The sequence below is a fragment of the Anabas testudineus genome, chromosome 16 (assembly GCF_900324465.2).
Source record: "Anabas testudineus chromosome 16, fAnaTes1.2, whole genome shotgun sequence".
Classification (NCBI taxonomy): domain Eukaryota; kingdom Metazoa; phylum Chordata; class Actinopteri; order Anabantiformes; family Anabantidae; genus Anabas; species Anabas testudineus.
Window position 1 is genome coordinate 2,692,018 of NC_046625.1, and position 25,111 is coordinate 2,717,128.

At 40.0% G+C, this 25,111-nt stretch overlaps 2 protein-coding genes across 2 annotated transcripts; both read right to left on the reverse strand.

The window, feature by feature from the left end:
* Nucleotides 1-18,916: 18,916 nt before the first annotated feature.
* LOC113168791 (protein S100-A6-like) lies at nucleotides 18,917-23,961 on the reverse strand. Its single transcript, XM_026369796.1, has 3 exons — nucleotides 23,898-23,961; nucleotides 19,396-19,569; nucleotides 18,917-19,144 (listed from the first exon to the last, which is right to left on the reverse strand). The coding sequence occupies exons 2-3, from the start codon at nucleotides 19,546-19,548 to the stop codon at nucleotides 18,995-18,997; spliced, it is 303 nt and encodes a 100-aa protein (XP_026225581.1). The 5' UTR covers nucleotides 19,549-19,569; nucleotides 23,898-23,961; the 3' UTR covers nucleotides 18,917-18,994.
* LOC113168792 (protein S100-G-like) lies at nucleotides 22,987-23,878 on the reverse strand. Its single transcript, XM_026369799.1, has 3 exons — nucleotides 23,810-23,878; nucleotides 23,507-23,674; nucleotides 22,987-23,227 (listed from the first exon to the last, which is right to left on the reverse strand). The coding sequence occupies exons 2-3, from the start codon at nucleotides 23,651-23,653 to the stop codon at nucleotides 23,075-23,077; spliced, it is 300 nt and encodes a 99-aa protein (XP_026225584.1). The 5' UTR covers nucleotides 23,654-23,674; nucleotides 23,810-23,878; the 3' UTR covers nucleotides 22,987-23,074.
* Nucleotides 23,962-25,111: the final 1,150 nt, after the last annotated feature.

The window sequence follows — 25,111 nt, forward strand, 5'->3', positions numbered from 1 at the left end:
TTGGTCACATTAAAAAGACATCAACACTCGCTTTGACATAATGAGATTTAAAAAAATAAAATAATTTTTGAGCATCATTCACCCTGTTCTATATTTTCATGTGTGATTGTGCATTACTTAACTCCCCGTGTGGATAAATGTGACTCTATGCGTGTGTATTTGACAGACCGAGGTGTGTCACAGAGGTGAGTTATGAGCATCTCCGCATGTCCTTGAGGGGAAGATGAGTTGTGTAAAAGGGGTTTTTTTTAGCCCAATCCTGGTCACGACTGGCAACCTTTAAATCACTCAGTACGTTTGGCCTCGGGGTCATGGCAAAATCACGACGGATGAGATTAGATCCCCACTGTCTCTCTCTCTTTATCACTGAGGTGTGGGTGAAACGAGACAACAACAAGAGGAAGATGAGGAGAGACAACTGACGGAGGGAGAAGGTGAGAGGAGGATGGAGGAGGGAAAAAGACGAAAGGAATAAATAAGGAAGAGGGTTGTAGAGGGAAGTGAATGAAAAGGAAAAGGACGATGTGAGGGAGGAAGAGGAGGTGTTCAATTATAGAAGAGAACGAAGGTCACAAACACACACGAATACTCATGTACTTACAATGTGTACATAATATTTTAATGTCATCAATGTGAAAATGTTGCTCACAGCGATAAACTCGCAGAGAAATAATGATTATTTTTAGCTTAGATCATTATTTGGGTTTTATGGCACATTTACAATGTGGTTTCATCTCATCATTCTCATCAAACTTGTTTCCAGCCACAGCAGGCAGCTGTTTCAGCTCTGAAAAAACCCCACCGAAGGGTACTTGCCCAGCGCTAAAGTGCAGACAGACAAAGTAAATGACTAGCTGATGAACGTCTAACAGCTACCGAGACAGATATTTGGCTGGGATGTCAGAGATATAAAAGGTTCCTCTACTTTCTCTTTCATCTAATTAACAGTAGTGTATATTTTCCAGTTCTGCTGCTGGTGGCATGTTTACATCTTTACTCCCTGTGTTTCCAGGTGTGGCTATCAGGGAAAGCCCTGTTGATGCCAGTAGCCTGTGGCTCTAGATATCAGCTGTCAGACTGATTGACTCACCCAATACATGTCTGGCTATTAATGACTCACACACACACACACACACACGGAGAGATACATAATACACACACAGAGGGATATACGATGCACACTGCACCCACACATGGGGAAATTATTTGCTAATTGCTGCATACTGTAAAACACACACACACACACACACACACATATATCAAGGGCATTCCCATGTGCGGGTGACTCAGCGTCTGCAAGCAACAGACACAGACTGAGGAATGTAAACAGAGGTTGCTGGTTCAAATCCCTGCAGAATGTGAAGAACACGGCGTGGCCCTGTGGCTTTCACCCTGCGTGCACACGACTGATACCAGCTGCTGCTGTTTACTGTTTATGCTTTATTTACCCCTGGATGCTTTTACGCATTCCCCTGCGTTTCGGCACCACCCTGCTGCACATGTTTCTCTGTGTGATCACACAGCAACTGAAAGACAGTTGAGAAATGAAATGCGGCCGACAAACAAGCAAGCAAACAATGATGACGTGAAAATGGGTTCTCTGTTTTCCTAGCTGTTCCTAGCTGTTTCCTGTGATGTTTCCTGAGAAGAACCACAGTGTAATGAGGAACCTTTTCCATGTACCACACAATGCATGTGCACTATGAACCTTTACACTAACTTAACAATGATCAGAACTTTCAAACCAGAGATAGAGCCAATGTTGTTGCTTTATTAAGTTGCTATTATAACTCCAGCCATGACCTTTATTTACTTACCTGAACCTGGTGACCCCCATGTTTATTATAATAACTATTCTGACAAAGGTCCATCACATGATAATGTCCCAGTGGGGCCCAGTGTTGGCATATTGAGTAAACTAGAAGGTCATGTATGACCCTACTAATGGACACAGGCACATCTACACTGTCCATCTGGACCCTCACAAACTTTGAAGGAAACATTTTTACACCAAGGGCATCTTAGGGTTCAGTGACTTGTCCAAGGACACTTCAACATATCGACATATCAAAGAAGGACACAGGAATCGAACCACTGATCCCATGATTGAATTAATATTAATGTGTGTGTATGCGACCGTCAGGCTGATTGTTGTGTCCAAGTTCCTCTCTGTATGTTTGCTCAAACACCTGTGTGTGCAGATATGTTTTTCCATTCATTTATCCCTGACTCTGCTGCTGCTGCAGGTGCTTGGTTCTACTCGGTTGTTCATTCATTAAAACAAGCTGTGAGGGAAAAACAAAAGGAAGGATGTTGCACTTCAGCGCAGCGAAGAATGGATCCATTGTGTCGTCACAATACCACATCCACAGAGCATTTCTCACACTTTTCATTTTAAAGTGGACTTTAAAATTCAAGTTCACAATGTTGGGAAACAATCGCTGTGCTCATTTCCATGACATGACCTGCTTCTATGATGGAAACACAAATTCACCAACCTATCACTGACAATATATGAACTTCTTATCATACGGTTTGTTTGAGTTGATGTATCATGTCTGTATTGGGGTAAAAATGCCACACAGTATAAAGGAAATGTTATTAATTGGGTACAAACAGCACACATGAATGTGATGGCAGTGTGAGAGAGGAGCATCTTTTTGGAACGTAGGAAGGTTGGCGTTCTCTCTCTGATCGTTATGTTCACCTGATAATTTGGAGACAGCTATGAGATGAAGTCCAGACCTTCTTTTTTTAAATCCCTTTTAAAATAGTTTAAAATGAGAATGTCTGTTTGCCTTGTTGGGAACAACCGAGCTCTTCTGTTGGCCCCGACTGCTCGGGATGCTGCCTTGTTAAAGGCTCATTCGGGGGGTCTGCAGGCCTCGAGAGCAGTCTTCAGATGCACGTCTTCCTTCTTTTTTGCTTGGTGGGGGGGTTTTTCCACTCTACCTTCCAATGGACAGCAAAGTTTGCTCTTCACCTTTAAAGCTGTTAATTCTCTTACAACTGGACAAACACACATTGTTATATAACAGGAAAGTGACCCCAGCCACAGCTGTTTTCATCCACACCCTTCTTGAGAAAGACATGTTGATAATATTGAGGGCCACCTGAGAGGCTGACGGGTAAACAGTTCGATGGATTTCAACTCTGTAATGTCAGTAATGACTCCACATTGAGCCACACAGCGATCACGAATGACTCAGACAACCACACGGTGCAACACTTACCTAACATCACCTACAAGTATATTTACTTTGCTCTTCCATTCTTCAGAAGTGACTCACAGATGTCCCAATCAGAACTCAGGTGAGTGTGGTTAATCCCTCTGTCTCCCTTTCTCCACACCCTTGGACACTCATGACCACAGCGCCCTGCCCTTTAACCCCAGCGTGAGGTACCTAGCCCTGCGCTGACCACAGCACCAGCCCCTGGCTCAGCAGCCGCAGTCCGCAGGACGGCCAGTCCTCGCCGCATGCAACATAGCTTAAGCTATGCTAAGCTACCATAGCCTTGAAGATTACCCTGTGATGAAATTGTGGTTGGAGGAGGCATTAGGGTATTTACCACCCTTTCTTTTTGATCCATGGGGATTATTTTTGAATGGTTTCAACTTGCTGATGTACTGGCTGACTCGAGTGCTGTCAGACTCCATAGAAAGCAACGCTAGGAGTTAGCTAACTGGGTTTTTGTTGACGCTTGATTGTTAGCAGTGGGGAGATTTCTCTATAAATGACTGATGAGCTGTCTCAGACATAAATACACTCCCTGACTAACAAACACATGCACACACACAAAGAGCCCGAAATTATTCATAGAGTATTTCGGGGGATTTTTTGTCTCCTTGGAATCACGAGTGGATCAGTTTTGAAGATTGCTGACAGCGTTTGTACATTTTCAAATTGAATGATCAAATATGGTGTGATATGAATTTGTAGAGGCCTTGAAGACCTATCTGATGACCAGGAGTAATATTAAGTAAAAATAATAAGTAAAATAGTGGCCCACAGATGTAAATACAGGCTCATATAAAATGACCAATTATTATTAAATGTATTCATTTCTGTTTTATCAGTTAGTTGTTGCTCAGTCCTGGGCTGGACGTCCACCCCAAGTCTCTTACGAGACAGTTTATTAATGTGAAGGACCACACGTTCCTTTTTGTCATCTTAAACTATCCAGCATATAAAATGTCAACATATGGAGTTTGCTATTTGTGCTGTAAACTAGTCTTTACTGGTGTTTACTAAAGATTTAACAATAACACACTTTATACAGATGCAGGAAGGACGGTAACACACACACACACACACACACACACACACACACACACACACACACACACACACACACACACACACGAGCAGCAGCAGCTGTGTGGTAATGACAGAGCTCTCATTTGTCAGGAACTGTTCTGTCCGGCCATCCTCCTTCATCCAGGGGTTTGACTCAGACCTGTGTGTGCTTCTGTGTGCGTGCACTGCTGCTCTTTTTCGGTACACGTTGGAGTTTTAGATCTTTAGAGTGATCACATTTTTAGAAAGTGATGACATTTTGACCACTCGTCATTTCTTCAAAGAGCTGTTTGAGGGTTAAGAATTGGTTATACGCTTAACTTTTAGGTTTAGGTTAAGGGCTAAGGACGTGTTTAGTCAATGCTCATCACCACAACTATAGTACAAATGTGTTTCCATGTGTGTGGTAGGATGTCTGAATACTGCTTTCTACTTTTTGCTTTGAAGTTTTCAGCAAAATCATCCCACTACTCTGCTAAACCAACACACAGAAATACACACAGACATATACACAGATGTTGTGAACATACTCATTCATCAAGCTGATCAAAAGACGCGTGCACACACAGTCATTCATGTACACGTGCACAAAAAGTAGCTATCATCATGCAGCAAAAAGCACACACACATGCACACAACACAACCTGTGTGTGTGCGTGTGTGTCTCTAATAAACAGGGTTATAAATAACATGAGAGGAAGAGACAGCGTTTCTGTTGTGGTTTGATGTTTTGTCGCTGGAGGATCCTGCAGACACACAAACATCCCTAACAGTAATTACCATCTCTGTGGACACTGACGACTGATGAGCCCCCTCTTGGCCAATCGCGGGTTAAGGAGCTGATGGGGGACTCCACCCCTTGCCTGTAGATGTTCGTCACGCCATCCTGAACTGTTTGTGGGGCAGCAGTGGTAACAGGTGAAAGTCAAAACCTCTAACCGTGAAACTAAATGTTTACAACATTATCTGTACAGTACATCTGCTCAGTTATTCCACTTTGCATTAGTCTAAAAATGCTTGCAGCTGTCAAGTTGCCATCAAATGTTCTTCATACAGTGACACAAAAACCATACACCACTCGATCAGTGTCAGGAGGAGCGTCATAGCGGAGGTTTAGCAGGTCTGTTTTGACCCATTTCGTTCAGTTTGAATGAGGTTTAAGTGAATTTAGGAAGAGAGAGTGACCATGGGATATAATGACCTGAGGGAGAGGGACTTCTTTGTTTATGAAGGTAAACAGGAAACACACACACAAAGTGGAAATGGCTAATCCCATTGAATGTCAAGGCTGTGTGAAAAACTAACCTTAAAGCTGCACTTTGTACGTGTATGTGACGGTATTATTGCCATGAGGCACCCGCTGCCTTTCTTTCCATGCTCTCCCTCTGAAGTCTGGAGAGAAACATGAACATGAGGGTGTCTACGTTCACATTTCTGCACACCAGGTGGTTGAAAAGAAGCTGTATGATTTGAATTTCAATGGGGGTTCTCTAATGTCCAGGGATTCTCTTAAAGACTAGAAGCTACAGCCACAGAAACACACCTTTCAGCAGCTCCAGAGATGTTGGATTTACATGTCGAACATTTATTCCAGTAATATTTTTACTCTTGTGAATATTTTCATCTCAAATGCAAACCATGTTTTAAAATACAGACATTTATTAATATTAATCTATGCACATGAGCATGTGAATGTGTGTGTGTGTATGAGTGTGTGTGCGCTCTGATAATAGCTCTGAACAGGAAGTCTAAATCCAGCATGGACCAGGAAGAAAAGTGTGTGAGAGGAACAAACAAATCAGGAAATCCTACCCCCTGTTTCACATCACACACATACGTGCCGTCGCGCTGGAGGGTAAATCTCTATTCACTTGTACCGTCTCTTCTGTATCTACGGCTCTAAATGTGAGGTTAACAGCGTGTTTGTGTGTGAGGTGCTGTGAGTGGAAACATGTAAAGGACTCAGTTATAATTAGACATGAATTCACCAACATCTGCTCAAATTAACTTTGAGAACAGACTTGATATGATTCATTTACAGAACACAACTGCTTCATATACAGTAATGATCTCTCCACTCATTCAGCCTTTCAATCTGCTACTTGTTGTTGTGTCTGAAGCCTTTTGTTGTGCACATGCGCTCTTAAAGAAACGACTGGATCCTGGTTGTAAAAACAATGATTGATGGGACTAGTCTGGCTTGACAGATCATCTCTAGGTTTAGACATACTCAGAAATATTCCAAAAATGCTTTTGTTATGAATATAGTTTTTGATGTGTTTCCATCTCGCACAGACTGTATAGCAATGACACACCAATAGAAACACCTGTTTCATCAATGCCTTGACCTACATGTGATGATCCTATTGTAGTGATGAAGGTGAAGCATGTAAAGGTGGATTTAACTCTAAGTGTAAAAGCTACAGAAATGGAGGAAACGTGCTCTATGTGATTGGATTACATCACTGCGTTAATGCTGATATCTATCACAGATGTTAGTCAGGCTGATACTCACCATGGAATTAGATGGATAATGTTAAACTGTACGTTATTATTTTAATTTACATGTGTAAGAAACATAAGTGAACTGAGAGCACAACGCATCTGTTAACACACATACAGAGAGGAGGAAGTAGGATTTGTTTTTCCCTGAGGAAGTGTGTGTGTGTGTGTGTGTGTGTGTGTGTGTGTGTGTGTGTGTGTGTGTGTGTGTGTGTGTGAGGCAGGTTCTCAGGCTGGCTGGTACTTCCTCCTCCTCCTCTTCTTCTTCTTTTGTCGTTTGTTTCTCCTCCAGCTGGATTCCAGACAGGAAACAGATGCTCTCTCCCCCTCTCTTCCCTCTTTCTCTATTTACTCTTCCTCCTCTCCTTTTTCACGTCTTCCTCCCTTTCTCCATCATGTTGGAGAAGGCGGATGAGGGATGGGAGGGATCATCTCCATTTTTCTTACTCTCTTCCTCCCTCCCTCTCTTGTACTGTAATCTTTCTCTGTCCCATCCCCTCCACATTTGCACGCTTGTATTTTTTTGGAAAAAGTGTCAGTGAACTACAGTTTTACAAAATATAATCAATACTACCACAAGTAGCTATTATAATATAGCAGTTTTATTTTATTATTATTATTTATTAATAGAAAGAGAGATCCTATGAGATTATATTTTCACCTGAAGAATCAACTACACAACAAAATTCAAGAAAAGTAGTTAGTGACAAGAAAAAATGTAAACAGGAGACTTAAAATAAGTGGTGGATGAGAAAGATCACGGATAAATTATAATTTGAAAATCTAACATTATAGTATACAATTCTGTTTATAGTATGCAATCAATGCTATAATTTAATGTGCAACACAGTATTTAGGTATTGAACATGTTGGAGCTAAATATAGTCGTGATAAATAAAAGCTTAATTTGATACAGTGAAGGAAAAAGAGTATGAATGTGAATAAAGTGAATGGAGTGAGTGTGTGTGTGTGAGTGTGTGTGTGTGAGTGTGTGTGTGAGTGAGTGAGTGTCTGAGAGAGAGAGAGAGACTGTTTTTGGAGGTTTGTCACCACCTAGTGTTCATTCCCAGATAACTACAACGTCCATTCCATGAATTTAATTTTACTATAGAGACTTTTTTTTATAACACTTTGTCGTAGTAAGAATGAAACTAGTAAAATTAACAATTACTCAGTTGCCAGGATCTGTAACGTGATATTTCAGTATGACGATATTGTACTCAGTGTTATTTATACGTGGTAAGCCGTGTTCATATCATTTTGTTTAGTATGAGCAGTTAGTTAATTCTAGCAGTATGTACTGTAAATTGTATCTGTGAACACACCAGGATGATGAAGAAAACAGAAATCGTATGTCAAATCCATAAGTTCCATATGTATATACTGTATTATTAGATACGGCATTAAAGACAGTTGTATGCTGACATCTTATTTGTTGATTGTTTGTTCATATGTATGTGTTGATGAATACAGATACATTCAATTAATATAATTAATAAACAGTTACTCAGAAGTATATAGAACAGAATTGCACCCTTCTTAAGAATCATTAGAAACCAGAGACTGCTTTGTACCTGTGTTTGTTCAAACCTGCTCTGTAGTGCAGAATACACATTGCATAAGTTCATACCTACTTATTTTTCAGTTGGTTTTGCATATACCCACAGAATTACCATCCAACACTTCCACAAACAAGCGTGACAGTAAATCATCGTAAAGCAAACCCCATTAGAGGCTCACACTGCGCTAAAATGAAATGAGTGCACATAATGGTTTAATTTTGTTTGTTTGGCCACATTTAAAGGAATCTGGGTGATAAATTCCACTTCTCCAGGCCAACTACACCTCTGTAATAATGAAAAATAACAGTTCATCGCATTCACTTGAGGAGGGGAAGCACCGCAGGGAGCTCCGGCAAAACATTGTAGGAAAAACAAGTTGAATCTGGTTTAACTCTTTCGGAAACGCAGCATGATGTCATCCGGTGGTGCTGCCAATCATGCAAGTGCGTATTTCTTGGTATTGCTCTGTAACGCGAACAGCATCTTTGTACTGTTTATCACTGGAGATCATCACAACCGAACATGAAACAGTTGCTACCAGGAGGAGTTTCCAGAGTTGGAAAATCCTCTCTTTACAACCCACTGTGTTGCGTTTTGGTGTCAATAAACCTTTTAGACACATAAATCTGATCCGCCAACTGGACTTTCCAGATCACATTTCATTGTCTCACCAATTGATCAAACACATGCCCACCAACGCAGCCCCCTTTGCATTGTTTTATGTGTGCGAATATGTCCTGACAAGGTAAACTGAGGTCAGATAACCTCTGTTTGTTTACAGCAGTTCTTTGCCTAAAGTGAACACGGAACACAGAGTTCAGTGCTGCGAGATGTGGGGGGTGTTTTCGGCTTTTATGATGCCATGTAATCTTTCCAGTAAAACCAGTCCACTCTAACTACAACTCAACTCAATCTGAATGAATCAGAGTTTCCAAGCATCCTGCTCAAATGACCCCCCTCCTCTGCTCACACAGACACACAGTCATGTCCTCCCCTGAAGCCACCACAGCAGTCAGAGGAAGCAGTCTCACGGCTGCAGTGAATTATCATCCAGCGGTGGCTGCAGCTTTGCTGAGATGCGGTGCTCTTCCTTGCATCAACAGTTTCCCTTCCTCTCTCAGTCGACATCACAAAATGAAAACGCTGCATGCAGCACCTGAGCCCCCGTTCACAGTATTTGCAACAGCATGCTGGGATCCTGCATGTAGCATTGTACTGCCACAATGGGCTGTAGTAGGACTTTGTCAGACAATTAGTGCAGGAAGTTTACAGACAGGCTGATCATGTTCTTTATAAAGACCAAAATAAAACTAATCTGTGTTTCACTTTCTAAGTGCATGAATAAAAAATAATCATAACAAACAAACCTATAATAACCACATTTCCACTTTTTCCCCATTTCTATCTGGCACATTATGAACTTCATATCATTTAGTAAGTAAGTATCATTTTTCTAACTGAATTAATATTGAATTTAAAGTGTTGTCTCTAATCAACAGGGGTTCAGTAGCTGTGAGAATATAAAGGTGTCTTCTCTCCGAGTCTCCTTCTCTTCTGGTGTCAGGGTTACCTGCTGGTCAACTCAAGGGCCTATCACAGCACTCATACATCATGTCTTTATTAGGAGGAAGTCATTAGGGTTCTGCGGCGACCCAGCCTTGACCCCACCAGAACAGCATTAAAAACTCGGACTCAGGGGTCAGGGTGGGGGGTGGGGATTAAACTAGGCTTCAGCCAGTCACAGATGACCTGGGCTCGGATCAGTAGACCCTACCTCATTACAACGTTGTGTGTTCACGTATATGTATTCTTGTGGGTCTAGATGCTTTATCATAAAAACTCTTTGTAACTTTTTCTGCACTGAGCTCCGTCAGTCAGAGCCGGCTTTGTGCCCAGAACACAAAACACCAAAGGAAACCTTCTCTAAGTAGTACTTACTCTTTCACTTTCTCTGCCCAAAGTTCTGCTTTAACCACACAATAAAATCTGGTTTTGAAGGCTCTGTGCATGCAGGGGAGCTGAAGGAAGACAACAATTTTCCTTTCAACTTTAGGAAAGAAATCTTCCGGGAATTTCTGAAAACAGCAATTACAGCAGTCAGTGAGGGCAAAGAGTCCTTGTCAGGGAGCCCACTAGACCTGAACCTCCGCTCGGTGTTAGCCGTAAATGGACATCTCGAGCTGGACAGTTCTCTGAGAAGGAAACAAGGTCACTCTGAATTACTGAGCATGATAGAGAAGCAGCCGAGGCTGTATTTAATTAATGTTTTTGTATGATGTGAATAGTTAATTTTTCATTTTTTAGGCTGATTCTTGTCTCATACAATGATGCTACTTGAGCACTTTACAGCAATTAAATGCACATTTTACAAATAACAGTTTAATTACCTGAATCTTTATTATCTAATCACCTGTCCCATTTCAAAATCACACGTACCCACTACTGATAGGATGACATTTCATTCACCATTTAGGGTAGTTGATACTAAGCAGCCCTGAACCCTGACCTTTTGACCTTCTGACTTCTTGGGGTGCGTCAGTGTAGGGTTTTTTGTTTTTGTCTCATGCTGGTGCTCACTTTCAGTGCACGATCCAGTGTTTCACCTGCATGTGTCTGTTTGACTGACAGGAGGCATAATGTGGCGCCAGGCGTCCCCTTACCCTCCATCTCCCCTCTTCACCTCTCTTCTCAACTTCCTCTGCCCAGATCCCCTTTCTGGGGGTCAAAGGTCATTCATTAGGATGCCCCTCCGTTACTGATAATGCACGCATACATGCTCATACACACAGGGTGTGTGTGAGGGTTCTAACCCACACAGCACTCTGCCAGGGGTTGAGAGGGCCGGAGAGGGCTGACAGCTACCATCAGTCTTTAAACAACCCCCAAAGCATCCCTAACACACGTTACCCCCAGGGGTATTGGTGGCCTCACTTTGCCCTGAAAGAGAGTTGCACTGACCGGTCACAGTGATGATAGAATATGTGATGCTCCATCGCTTCAGGGTCGCTGCCTCACACCGATCAGCTGTTTGCAAATGTTGACGTCTTAAAGTGATTTAAAAAGTGAATTAAAACATTTTTAGTACTGAACAAGTTCTATAGTCTAACAGCTCTATTGTGGCCTGGATTCACTGCACTGTGGACAGTAGCAGACTGGTAGGACTGGCCCTCAGTCTTCGGGCAGTACACAGTGGAGATGTGTGTCCATTTATAGAGAAACTGGATCTTTTCATTCATTTCTGGTTTAAACAGGAAGTCACTGCAGGATTGGTAAAGAAAATGATTGTATCATTTGTTAGTCAGCGTCCGGTCAGAGGAAGAGGAGAGGACACGGATAACATCAACAAATCGGGTGGAGATGTTTTACAGGCTGATCAAAGAAACCTTTATTTTAACCTTTACTCAGTAACTTCTGCCTTTAAAGGTATGAACTCTGTCTCACTGCTAAACATATTATTTAATATACTTTTTTAAATCTCTGGGTTGTGTTTTGAGAACTTGAAATAAAAAATCCAAAGTTACAATTTGTGAAATTATTTTTAAAATTTAAATGAGAGGATCAACCGACTGATGATTAGCTTATTCAATTCAATTCAATTCAATTCAATTCAATTCAATTCAATTCAATTCAATTCAGTTTTATTTGTATAGCGCCAATTCACAACAGAAGTTATCCCAAGGCACTTTATAGTGTAAGGTTTAAGACCTTACAGAGAATAATTATACAAAAAAATGATACAGAAAACCCAACATTCCCATTTGAGCAAGCTTATCATGCCATAAATGTCAGTTTTTGTACACATGAACAATCAAGATCAGATCTAACATGTTAGTGAGCTGTAGATGAGGCTCCTCTTGTTTCTGGTGCCGCTCCAGATTAAAATGACGCCTGATCTCACCATGAGCTCAATCATCAGCATTAGTAACCATCATGACATCAGTCATTCAATAAACAATTATAATACTTCATTGATTCTAATTATTTATTCTTATTATTCTTCATATTGTTACTGTGCCTGGGTTTGATTCTGACTCTGAATAATATTCTCTTAATCTACTCAAACTTGAAAATGGGCAAAAACCGTTAAATGCAGAGTAACCCCAGTCTTTCTTTAAGTAAACCCTAAAAACTATCTAAGTTATCATTATATTAATCCAAAATGGTCTCATTGTAGTTTCTTGAAGGCTAAAGATCAGTCAGAACATTAACATTGCCTGCTGGTATAAAGCATCATGGCATTAAAATACTATACAGTAAATGAGTAACTGTCTTAAGCCACATCTTCTATTCTGAGTTACACTGTATGTCAGATTTTTCCAGGAAATATTACATAAGTGAAGTTGTTTTATTTGTTTTGTGACTCTATCATTTCTGCCTCCTCTGTTGCTCAGAACTACAACAGTGTTAAAACATGTTTTAAATACCTAAATAATTAATAAATAGACCTGAACGGAAAGAGAAAATGTATCATTTCCATAAAATACTGATGTGTTTCCATCAAAGTCACGATTAGTTTGTTGTTGTACGCCAATGTTTTTCTCTGGAAATATCTGTGGTGGGATGGAAATAGCTTCGTAAGATTCAGAACGTGCGCAGAGAAACTGTTTATATTTGCCTGGTTTACATGAAGAGAAACATCCCTTCAGACATACGGTGCTGCCTCTGTGGTTACATAAAGGCTACAGAAAATGAAAGTAGACACTGCAAGTGAACTCTCTGCAGTAGCTTAATACTACTGGAAATCATTATCTAGGTATTTAATGAGCTTTTAACCAGGTATACGGTACACACACACACACACACACACACACACACACACACACACACACAGACTAATAAGTCAGGCAGGGCAACAGGACAGTCTGTGCAGGTCGAGCATCTCGTTGAGCAACTCTGCATGACGTCCCACATCCGGCACTTTAAGTATAGCCTTTCTCTGGGGCTCAGTGTCTTCTTCTGTGGTTGCACAGCGCTGCGTGCATTGTCTGGGCTCAGTGTGACAGTTTGATGAGCCATTTGCCGACATAATTTATCTGTGCGTTCGTTGTGCCTGCAGACTCTCTGTCTGCTGTAGGTCGGCATGCCTTTGTCCTGACTGCTGCTGCAAGAGGCAGGGCCGAAGTTTGTCACGCACACACACACACACACACACACACACACACACACACACACACACACACACACACACACACACACACACACACACACGCACACACGCACACACACTCATACATTAATGACGCAAATGCATTACTCTGTTTAGTAAGAGTGACAAGGCCTTGAGTTACAAAGTATTAAAACTTCAAAGATTATGTAAAGTGATGAGGAGTCAGGTGAATAAGTCGTGCGTCATGTTTATTGTGGCCTCTCGCACACTTTAAACCTAGAAATGCACACGTTAAGTCACTTTTAATGCTGGATTTGTTTCAAGTAATTGTGTGTTGTTGACATCATGGTGTTGATGTTTTTCATTTGCCCTTGGCTGTGAATATATCAGTAAGTAAATGAGAGGGATAGAAAAAATAATAAGTGCACAACAGCAAATGAAGCATCGTAAACACAAAGTTAACTGACATTAAAAATAAAACAATAATGAAAGATGTATTTCATTTCATATTTTCTATAACTGACACATTCATCACTTGTGGCACACAGTTAGCATTCATTTGGAGTCATGTTCTTGAATAATAGGAGCTTGGATTGTAATTGTGTTTTCCACCAGAAGCTGAGAACATGATGTGTACTTTTGGTTGTTCAATGCTGCACTTGGTTTTTACCAGACAGCAATTAACTTTCTCTGTTTTTTGCAGCTGCCTGTCAGAGCTGAAAAAAATGCTGAGTGAACAAAAAAACCCCTGAAATTACAGGACATAAAACCAAAACAAAGAGCTGAAAGACGCTAGCAGACTCTTGTAGAGTCAGATTGTATTAGTCACTGACCGACCTTTCACTGTTTTTCTCAAATTGTCTAAAACCACCAAAAGCAGAAAGGTAACTTCTCTTTAGATAAAGAAAGAGAGGCTTGATGAAGGATACCATTGAGTGAGGAAGAGCGGCTGGCTGTGTGGTGGGGGACCTGATTGTTACCAGTGACCTCTGACCTGCACTTGGAGATCAGACTGGGTCACGGCGATGACACTGCTTCACATGGATCGTGTGGCGAGATCGTGCTACACTATTAAATGTACTGTTGTTATCACAGGACTCGTGTCCAGAACACAGTTGTTCTTCTTCTTCTTTTATTTCCCGGTAGTTTAAGGTTCTTCAATTACTCAACGTGTTTAGTGTTGGAGTGGTTTTTTTACATTTTCCTCCTGAGGTTTGTGAAGTTCTTTGAATATATCTTAAAGCTTCTGAAAATATCTACGCATGGAGTCTTTTGGCGTTAATCATAGAACAGAAACAGTAAACAGTGAGTTAGTGAATGGATGGGATATAAATCATATTGACTTCTCCTTTTGAACAACTACACCTGTTTTCAAAAGACACAGGAGGGAAACAGGTGGTGCAGGAGGGGCGTTGAAGCCAGAGGCCGAAAAGAAAGATAAGAAACATTTAGTCAGTGTTGGTTACATCGAGGATTAAGGTTGACCTCTTTGAAAAAGGTTAATGGTTGACAACATAATGCTCAATCGTTCGGGATCATAACGCACATTCTTCCACAGGTAAGGCCATTTAGTGACGTCACCTGCGTCGTGTGGTTTGGTGGTTTCGCCTCACACAGTTCTCACTTTGTTGGTGTTGTAACCGATTTGTTGCTCAACGGCTGAAGAAAAGAGAGGAAACACTGGGGAGAGGTGAGGGGCTTTCTGTCTGGGCGGAGGGCAAACTCCCAACTCGATAAGAAAGGTGAGAGGTAAACATTGACCTGAGTCCTATCGCTGCTTGTCCAGGTCCATCTTTCACTGGAGAAACTGAGCAAACAGCAGTGATGCACTGATAACTCTCTTTCGCTCCGAGCAGTAAACTTGGTCTGATAAGGACCTGATCCCAGGCGTCACAGTTTCAACCTTCGTATGAGATTATGGATAAGAAAGGATCCATAATCAATTTCTCTAATTTAGAAATGTGTGTGAGAATGTCACCTTTCAACTGCACGTTTTGCTGCTGAATTTCCAGTTAACTAACCAGTTCGATGTCCCCCTCAGTAGAAGGTGGAACATCACAAATATTTGATGGAAGTACTAAAGAGATTTATACTGTGAGTGTTCGCAGTAAATTGTTTCAGCATCTTTTTAGTTAGTTCAAGGATCTTTGCAAGTTTTTGTGATTGACTGGAATTCAATTAAGAGCCGTCATTTCAGCTTCTTTAGTACACTGGCTGATTGACCGGGTTTTGTTCCCTTTACAGTGATCGATACAGAGTTAGTGTTGACGTCTGTTGCTCAAACAAACAAACAAGAAAAATCTGTCTTGGTGCTTGTGAGCAAAGTTACAAAGAATGCAAAAGACATTCAGACTAATACGTTCATGATTGGGACCTGATGTAATGCAGCAGGTCTCATCTCTATTTGTTTGTTAATCGTCCCTGTTCGGGTCAAACTGTCCTTTTGTTTTATCTGTTTACTTGCACATTATTTTGTGGAATCTGTTTGTCATTTGTCCTATAAAAGAGAGACTGCTGTAAAACTGTGCTGACTTTCATAAGAACATGGAACAATAATGATGCTCCAGCCTTTTACTGGTGCAGTGTGCTTATGGTTTCTCCCCAGTAAACAACACACAGCTCCAGAGGGCTGATGGGAGGAAGAGAGCGAGGAAATGAAGAAGAAGGTTGAAGCAGTAAAACCAGAGAAGAAACTTTTACTTCAGTTCAAACAAAGAAGGAAGGTTAAACTAAATGAGCCAATCTGTTAATGGCTAACTGGATCAGTGCACAGCTACACACACACACACACACACACACACACACACACACACACACACACACACTCTGTCTCCTACTTCAGATGAATGTATAAGCAAACATATAGATGCGCACATGAAAAGGCACTTGTATGCAAATACATTACTAGGAGAGTGAACTGACCACTCCACGCTGTCATTTTCCAATTAGGACGGTTTAACAACTCTTCACTCAGTCAATTCAGTTTCTATTTGCACTTCAATCAAAGCCTGAGAGACGTCTGCATTCAGTCAATGATGTTTTTAAAGGTTGCAGAAAAAAAGCTCTGTTCCATATTTTGTAGATTACATTTAAATTTGAGCAGCATCACGTGGACTAAAGTCATAGAACACAGTTTAAATATGTGTTTAGGTGATGTGTACAGCATTGTAAGCCACATGGTTGATATCACATATACGACTCTTTCAATATATCTTTATCACACTGCGATGTCACAGAAGATGTGTGTACACTTTCCTCTGATTGTGGCTCCACGCATGAAGTCAGGATATTGAATCTCACAGTAACTCATAGTTAATAAGATCCATACAGCATGTTTCCTGTACATCAGAGCCATAAACACCCTGTCAGCCTGCTACATACAGCACTGCCATGTTTGACTAGGGCAGCTGTGGCAAATTTAATGATGTGAAACAAACAGGGAGAGAAAACTTTACATTTATATGTAGTTTAGTTACAGTTAGACACATTGTACACACAGAAACATATATACTGATCAGCCACAACATTAAATCTACCTGGTGGTTTTAAATATGTAGTGGACAGGTGTCAGGTAAATCAGGCCAAATGATGTCTGATGTGCAAAATTAACCGACATAGAAAAGAAAAACGGTTGATTGACGTATAAAGAAGAAGCCAGTGATGCTTTCGTTGAGGAGAAACATGCAGGAAAAAGACAAGTGCTGTTGATGATCTGGATACAGAGTGCTGGGACAGTTTCATCATTACCTACTGTGTCCACCAGAGGGAACCAACACATTTGTTTTTCAATGGCAACATGTTTTCCTGTTTCTTTGTAATTAAAGAACATTCATAGTAAAATGTTTGTTTCATTATTATTTATATTTGAATGTGAGTACAAAAACATTAAATTCATACTCATCATCATCGGTATGTTATGTGACAGAGCCAGTGTGAATGTGTTCATTCTATTAAAAATGTTTTTGTCAAGATGTCAATAATTCATTTTTTATGAGAATTGAGGATTATGTGAAACAATGAATGTCGTCCACAACCATCCACATAAACCAAGTTCATCAAACCCAAAAAACAAAAAACAGAAAAATAAATTTCATTTTATGAATCACTCTCCCCTTGAGCAGTGACAGCCCACAACCCATCGGGGCTGTGTCTCCATCTGATGGGCAGTGGCCGTAGTGCATCAGTGTTACGTCACATATTCTGTTCAAATGTTGACTTGATAGACTCCACTTATAATGCCATTTGTTGGATTATTTATATAGTTTGAACATTCAACAGTTGGTTGTTTAGAATAAATTACCATTAAACTATCTAAGACTCTATTGTGAAAATGTTTCTTCTTTATAGTTTTTCTATTTGTTCTGCTTGTGGATCTGCTTGTTTTCAAACTCTCCTGTGCTGCACAGTTGTGACAGTTAAAGCAGCCAAACTCTCCATCTGGGTGGAGCCAGAGAAACCGGGCGAGTCTGCACGTACAGGATCATCTCTTACATTTGTCGGTGCATTGTGAGAGAAAGGAAGATGGTTTAATATGAACATTGTTAATGTTAGTACAGGATCGTCTATGTGCAGACACGTGACGTCATTATTGATCAGTTTTATAAAGATTGTTGGTCTCTCTATATCACTGCTTTGCATTTCACAGTCGTGACACCAGAGCTTGTTTTTCTGAGGAGTTTCTGCATAAATCGCTGTCAGACAAGTCTCTGTTACATAATTGAAGAAGCTTCACGACTTTGTAAGGGCCCATATCGAATTTCCTCAGACTGCTTTGCTTTTACCATGTTTGTTTTTTTGCCCTGGCTGTGTTCATGAAGACAAAGCCCTAAGGCCTCAGCAACCCACATATTAGAGTTTTTAGAAAAGAGTGTCTCTGAGGAGAGATTTGAAGCGTTGACACGTCTCTGTCAACTGTTCGCTCTGCAAAACATTTAGAAACAAAAAGGTAAAGATGATGGGGAGTGGCACAACTCTTCTGCTGGAGTTTCCTTAAAACTCCTGTTCTACTGGTTTTTCTGGGTAACTCCTCATTTCAGCTTCAAGCATTATAAGTGACAGCTCAGTCCCGTCCTAAGCTCCTGATGCACTGGTTATGCAACCCGTTTTGCAAATATGAGACATGAAACACATTCAAATCATTAGCAGTTGCTGGTTTTGCATTAACATTTCTTTTCCATATAGTATGTTGAATAGATATTTCTATCTTAAAGTAACTCTTCGTCGTCTTCACAGCATTTTCCTTCCAGAACAAACCAGATGGAATAGAGCTGCCTGCTGATCCTTCTTTAGAGGATCTATGAAGTATGTTCCACAAATCAGCTGATCTGATGTGTTTGAACGTGCTCATGATATTTAAAATTCCCTGGCCAAAAAAAGAAATCTGAGAAAACAAGAGCATCTTTATTGAGAAGATTTCCTTTGAGCAAAAGTAAAAAAACACAAAGAAATAGTTTCACTGGATTTATTGATTACAACGTTAAGACTTGTTGCCATGTAAACATGTTACTGCATGAAACGGCAGATTTTCACTTCTTAGGGCAAGCCCCCAAAATCTCGTAGTAGATGATGCCCAGTGTACAGACGGTGGTAAAATACTCCTGGATGTCCACTTGTCCATCTTTGTCCTGATCCAGGGCATCCATGACCTCTTTAACGTCTTCAGGTTTGGGGCTGTCCTAAAACAGAAACACAAACATGATGAATTTCAGTCTAGATTCTGAAGATTCTGATGTACTTACACTTATTTATTGTCTTTCTTTGAATTTTTCTGAAAAGCATTTTCTGCTATTTTTTCATTGCAGTATTTTAATATCACCATTCAAACATGATTAACTTTCACTGCATGTTCAATATAGAGAAAAAAAAACTTCATCAAGCATCAAGTTTAACTTGCCGACTTTTAACAGACTGAAAAAAGTTTACTTACATTAAGAAGTCCTGGAAATTCTTTCTGCAACAGCTCCTTCAGCTCATTTTTGTTCAGGTGATCCGTGTCCTGATCTTTTGAGGCATATTTTTGGAAAATCCCAATGAGGCTCATCAAGGCTTTAATACAGTCACTGCCACCGCCACAACTCATTTTTAGTTCTGCGATGAAAGACTGAAAAACAAGTCAGAACAAACACACAACTCAAAAAAAGGCACCTAACTGTAATGAGCTGGAGAAGAAAAACATGAAACTCTGTGAGTGTCGGAAGATTAAGGTTTATTATGATGTGAGACTGCAAAAAATATTGGTGTTAATAAAGAAACATATTTTGATTTAAATAAAACATGATGCAAGTATGTGGGATAGGAAAATAATGAAAAAAACTTGGTGCTATAGTTTCTCATATCTAGGAGGTGGTAATCAACTTTGTGAAGAAAACACCTCGGTTTACACCCATGAACATCCAGGAGCTAGAAATACCTGAATATTCAGTTAAACAACAAACACCTGGACTGATAACACACAAACCCTGTTCACAAAGAGCCTTTTAAATGTTGTATGCAGTGATTTGCTGAGCAGGAGGAAGCACAGACAGAGACGGCAAAAGACTGAACGAGCTGATTAGTAGAGGCCCTAGAAGGAGCACTACCACAGACCCTTCTTACCAACTGCAATCAGACTCCTCAGAACATTTTAGACTGGGGTAGCTCTCAGCTATATGTGCACTGCATAGCTAACAAACACTGTGTATCTAGAACCATTTTTATTTGATCACCTTTGCTGCTAGAGAACATTCTCTCTCTTTCTCTCTGCCTGTTATAAACTTTGTGTAAATAAATCAAATTAAATATTTTATATTATATTTTTCTCTCACCCTACAGATGTGACCACATTAGTCACTGAAGGTGCAGGAGAAAAAATAATCAAACTGAAAACTCACCTGTATTCCAACACTGAGAGTTGTTGCGAGAGGAGGCAACTTCAGCTCTGATCTCCCAAGTTTTATGTGCTCCTTCAGACAGATAACGCCTCTCTGTTGGGTGAGTCACCTGTTGTGTAAAAAACACACAAAGGCCAATTATGGCAACTGAAAACACAACAGACTTGTTTGGGCAAAGAAATCACAGAACGTATTGTAGGTGTGTCAGACAGGCTGTTGATCCAGAATTAAACTCCTCAACGTTCACAATCAATTCCTTCATTTTGAGATTTTATTTTATTTATTTCGTGCCATGTTAACAACATCTTCTTGATGCTATAGTAGTACTGTAGTAGTGGTATTACAGCACCAAGGAAACAGATGCATTACATGCATGAAAGTCTTCCATTTGATTCATTTTGTATGTAATGTATTACAACTACTCAAAGTATAATTGATAAGAAATATCTGCAATTACATTGTGAGTGCCCTAAAAAAAATTAAAGATGCCTGTAAGTTGTGCTTAACACACTGTGATGTCACAGATCACACTTATGCACATATGTGTGTACACTTTCCTTTTAACTGTGGCTCCACCCTTGACATCAGGATATTAAATCTCACCGCATCTCATAGTTAATTAAAGATCCATACAACATGTTTCTTGTACATCTCAGCCACAAACACACTGCCAGCCTGCTACATACAGCACTGCCATGTTTGACCAGCTACGGTGAAATGAATGACATTAAACAAAGAGGGAGATGACATTTCAAATGCTTCAAAAAAGACAGATGGTCAGTTGATGTAGTGACCACCATATCACATAGCCTATATATAAAAATATAGAATGTTTGGTTCTGCAACTCCTTCAGTGACAGACATGTGGAAACAGAAACAGGAAGGGTTGGGATGGTGCAACCAAGCCACCTAAAAAGTCTGGATTTACAATTAATTAAGTCAGTTACTATTCTGTATAAGATCAGAGACTTCCTCTTTAGTATTTAGTGCATTGGCTGGGATTTGAGTCCAAGAGGCTGAAGTCAGCAAACCTACAACTAAAGCCTCTGTCAGTATCAACCTGTGTTTGAAGTTACAGAGTCGAAGCACCTTGACATCATAGTAGGGCTGCTGCACGTTTATTCCCTAAATGACAGTTAAAACAAACGTCTAAAAAAATGCTGGGATTGTTTGAACCTTCAGTCCCTCCTCTGTATCTGTGTCCATCTGCACAGTTTTTTTGCACAGAATCGAAGACTGTTCTTGGAAAACCATCTCTCTGAATATACTGACATATGGAAAGTAAAGGAGTTGTACTGAGCTGGGTTAACGTGCCACTGTGGAGTCAGAAGAAATGAGAGCAAACAGGATTCTGGCCAGTGTCTGAAATATGTGGCAACACATGACTTCAGATTATTTCTGCGTCTGGCCATGCTTCAAGGCGAGTTCTGGGTTGACTTGTTTTCTAAAAGTTGTCGTGATAAATGATACAGATGTGCAGCCAAGACTGACATACTAGACAGTTTACTTGTAGTATGACCTGTGGATCTGCTTGTTTTCAAACTCTCCTGTGCTGCACAGCTGTGACATAGAAAGTAGCCAAACTCTCAATCTGGGTGGAGCCAGAGAAACCGGGCGAGTCTGCACGCACAGGATCATCTCTTACATTTGTTGGTGCATTGTGAGAGAAAGGGAGAGGAGATGGTTTTAGTATAGGGTCGTCTGTCTGCAAGTGCTACGTGCAGACACATGACGTCATTATTGATCAGTGTTTATAAAGATTGTTAGTCTATCTTGGACCAACGGGTCATTTCATTGTTTTGCATTTCACAGTCGTGACACCAAAGCTTGTTTTTCTGAGGAGTTTCTGCATATATCGCTGTCAGACAAGTCTCTGTTACATAATTGAAGAAGCTTCACGACTTCATAAGGGCCCATATCGAGTTTCCTCAGACTGCTTTGCGTGCTGTGCTTTACCATATTTATTTATTTGCCCTAGCTGTGTTCATGAAGACAAAGCCCTAAGGCCTCAGCAACCCACATATTAGAGTTTTTAGAATAGAGTGTCTCTGTCTCTTCTAGACGACAGTCCTTCCATTACTGTATAAGCCACATGTAGACCTTAGTACACTTAGCATTTACTCAGAAAACCCTTATTAAGGAGCTTATTAATTTTGGATTTCATTTCCCAAGTCACTCCTTGTGGGTCAGTCCAGCACCCAGAGTGTGGTAGTGTGTGTATTTGTGGTTTGTGTTTGGGTGAATAAGAAGAAACGTTGTGAAGCATTTTGGATGCTACATTACAAACTGCATTATAAAAAGGAGTGCAAACCATTTGTTGATAAAAAGATAGTGATGATGGGGAGTGATGCAGCTGTCCTGATGGAGATTCCTTACACCTCCTCTTCATCTCTGCTTGAAGCATTACATAAGTGACAGCTCAGTTCTTTGATTTGTCTGACTGCGTTGTGACTGGAGTCATTAAGCTTCTGATTATGCAAACCATATTACATTTAAATAAGATACAGTTGCTGTTGCATAAACATTTCTTTTGCATTAGTTTAATGGTGCTCTCCATGGTAAAAAAAAAGATGTGTTCATAAAAAGACAAAATAATAAGTAATTAAAAACAGAAACATCTTTATTGAAATCAAAAGAAAAACACTCACTGAGGAACTGTTTTACTGAATTTATTAATTACAACATGTTAAGTAGTTGCCATGTTAATACATACAGTATGTATTGTTATGTTTATTTTCACTTTTTCTTTTGGCATCCTGCACCTCCTTTTGACATGCCAATGCCCAGTGCACAGAGAGTGACAAAATACTCCTGGATGTCCACTTGTCCATCCTTATCGTGATCCAGGGCAGCCATAATCTTATTAACGTCTTCAGGCTTGGGGTTGTCCTAAAACACAACAAGTATGATGGATGAATGTCCAGCTAAAAGGACATTAAATAGAAAGGGAGAGTCTAGATTCTGAAGACCCTGATGTACTTGTACATGTTTCATTATCTTTCTTTGACTTTTCTGATAAGCATTTTTTCTTTTGTTTGAAGTATTTTATCACAAATATCACCATGCAAACATTATAAACTTTCACTGCATGTTCAATATAGAGAAAATAAAACTTGCATGTAGTTTAACTAGCTGACTTTTAACAGACTGAAAAAAAGGTTCACTTACAGCAATTAACCCTGGAAATTCTTTCTGCAACAGCTCCTTCAGCTCACTTTTGTTCAGGTGATCCGTGTCCTGATCTTTTGAGGCATATTTTTTGAAAATCCCAATGAGGCCCAGCACGGCTTTAATACCGCCACCGTCACAACTCATGTTTAATTCTGCGATGAAAGACTGAAAAAACAAGTCAAAACAAACACACAACTTAAAAAAAACAGAATAATTGCACATATCTTATAGCTACATTTTGTGTATAAAAGGTTTATATGTATATACATAAATGCTTTAAATATATCCAAATCTAATTACATGTATTTGATGTATATATTCCTCTCTCAGCTGTTGGATGTGACTCACTTCAGATTCTAAATCCAATATAATCAAACTGAAAACTCACCTGGATTCCGACACTGAGAGTTGTTGCAAGAGGAGGCAACTTCAGTTCTCTTCTCCCCAGTTTTATGTGCTCCTTCAGACAGATAACGCCTCTCTGTTGGGTGAGTCACCTGACATAAAAAACACACAAAGGCCAATTATGGTGCAAGTTTGGGCAAAGAAATCACAGAACGTACTGTAGATGGGTCAGACAGGCTGGTGATGCAAAATTAAACACCTCAACATTCATGATCAATTCTTTCATTTTGAACTTTTTCATTTCATGATATGTTAACAACATCTTCTCAATGCTGCTGTAGCTCCACCACCATCCACCTCAGACCAGAAATCATGAAGAGCAAAGTGATTAAGATGCTACATTTAAAACTTTTGTGCATTTTGGCATTTGATTTTTGTTGTAGTGGTCATTTTGTTAAATATTGTTTGAAAAGTGTAGAAGAATCCTCATCAGTGCATGTAGAGAGCTGAATGACTCGACTGAATGAGGACGCTAGAAGCATGAGCGTCATCCAGGAAATGGCCAACATTCCAGTTCTAATAATACATCCAAGAACCACACCCACTACAAACCTGTGATGGAGAAACACTCATTTAGATCTAATAGTAAATTGTATGTGTACGGTTCTTTTACTTATGCATCAAAAGCATAAAGAACAACATAGGAATCTGCAGTGATCGCAAGCTGCTACAGAGTTTGATGCTTGTAAAAAACCGTAAAATATACTTTACAACCAGTGCACTCTGCCTACATTGTGCATTATACGTGATTGTTGGGCCAACACCTTAAAACAAACACCGCAATGCAAACTTTGCCGAAAAAAACCTGCTCTGCTGGAAATATAACAAATATGATTTTAAAGTTAAGCCACTGTAGTTAAGACACACCTAGTGTCCATAATATTTGCTCAAAACAGTTCATTCTGAATTGTGTTTATTGTGAAAGGCTTCACCACCTGCCAGTACATAAAGACACAAATAGTGGTTAAGCTGTGTAGAAAGCTGGATTTTTGCTGTAACCTAAGTGTTTTAATTTTATTAATCCAACCTTAATTTATTTTAACTATAATAACAATAAGCAATCAATATGCATTTTTAAAATGGTGTGACTGAGTGTGATACCAAAGAGACGGAGCTGACATGCATGTTCTTGCAAGAATGTGCCGTGTGGGTGTGAAAAGTATTTCCTGGATCTGCCAATGGTGCTACAGTCACTGA

Coding starts and splice junctions, on each gene's coding strand:
- LOC113168791 (XM_026369796.1), bottom strand. CDS start 19,548: ATGAGTTGTGGCGGTGGCAGTGACTGTATTAAAGCCTTGATGAGCCTC. Junction 19,145..19,395: donor AATTTCCAGGACTTCTTAAT/GTAAGTAAACTT, acceptor TTTCTGTTTTAG/GACAGCCCCAAACCTGAAGA.
- LOC113168792 (XM_026369799.1), bottom strand. CDS start 23,653: ATGAGTTGTGACGGTGGCGGTATTAAAGCCGTGCTGGGCCTCATTGGG. Junction 23,228..23,506: donor AATTTCCAGGGTTAATTGCT/GTAAGTGAACCT, acceptor GTTGTGTTTTAG/GACAACCCCAAGCCTGAAGA.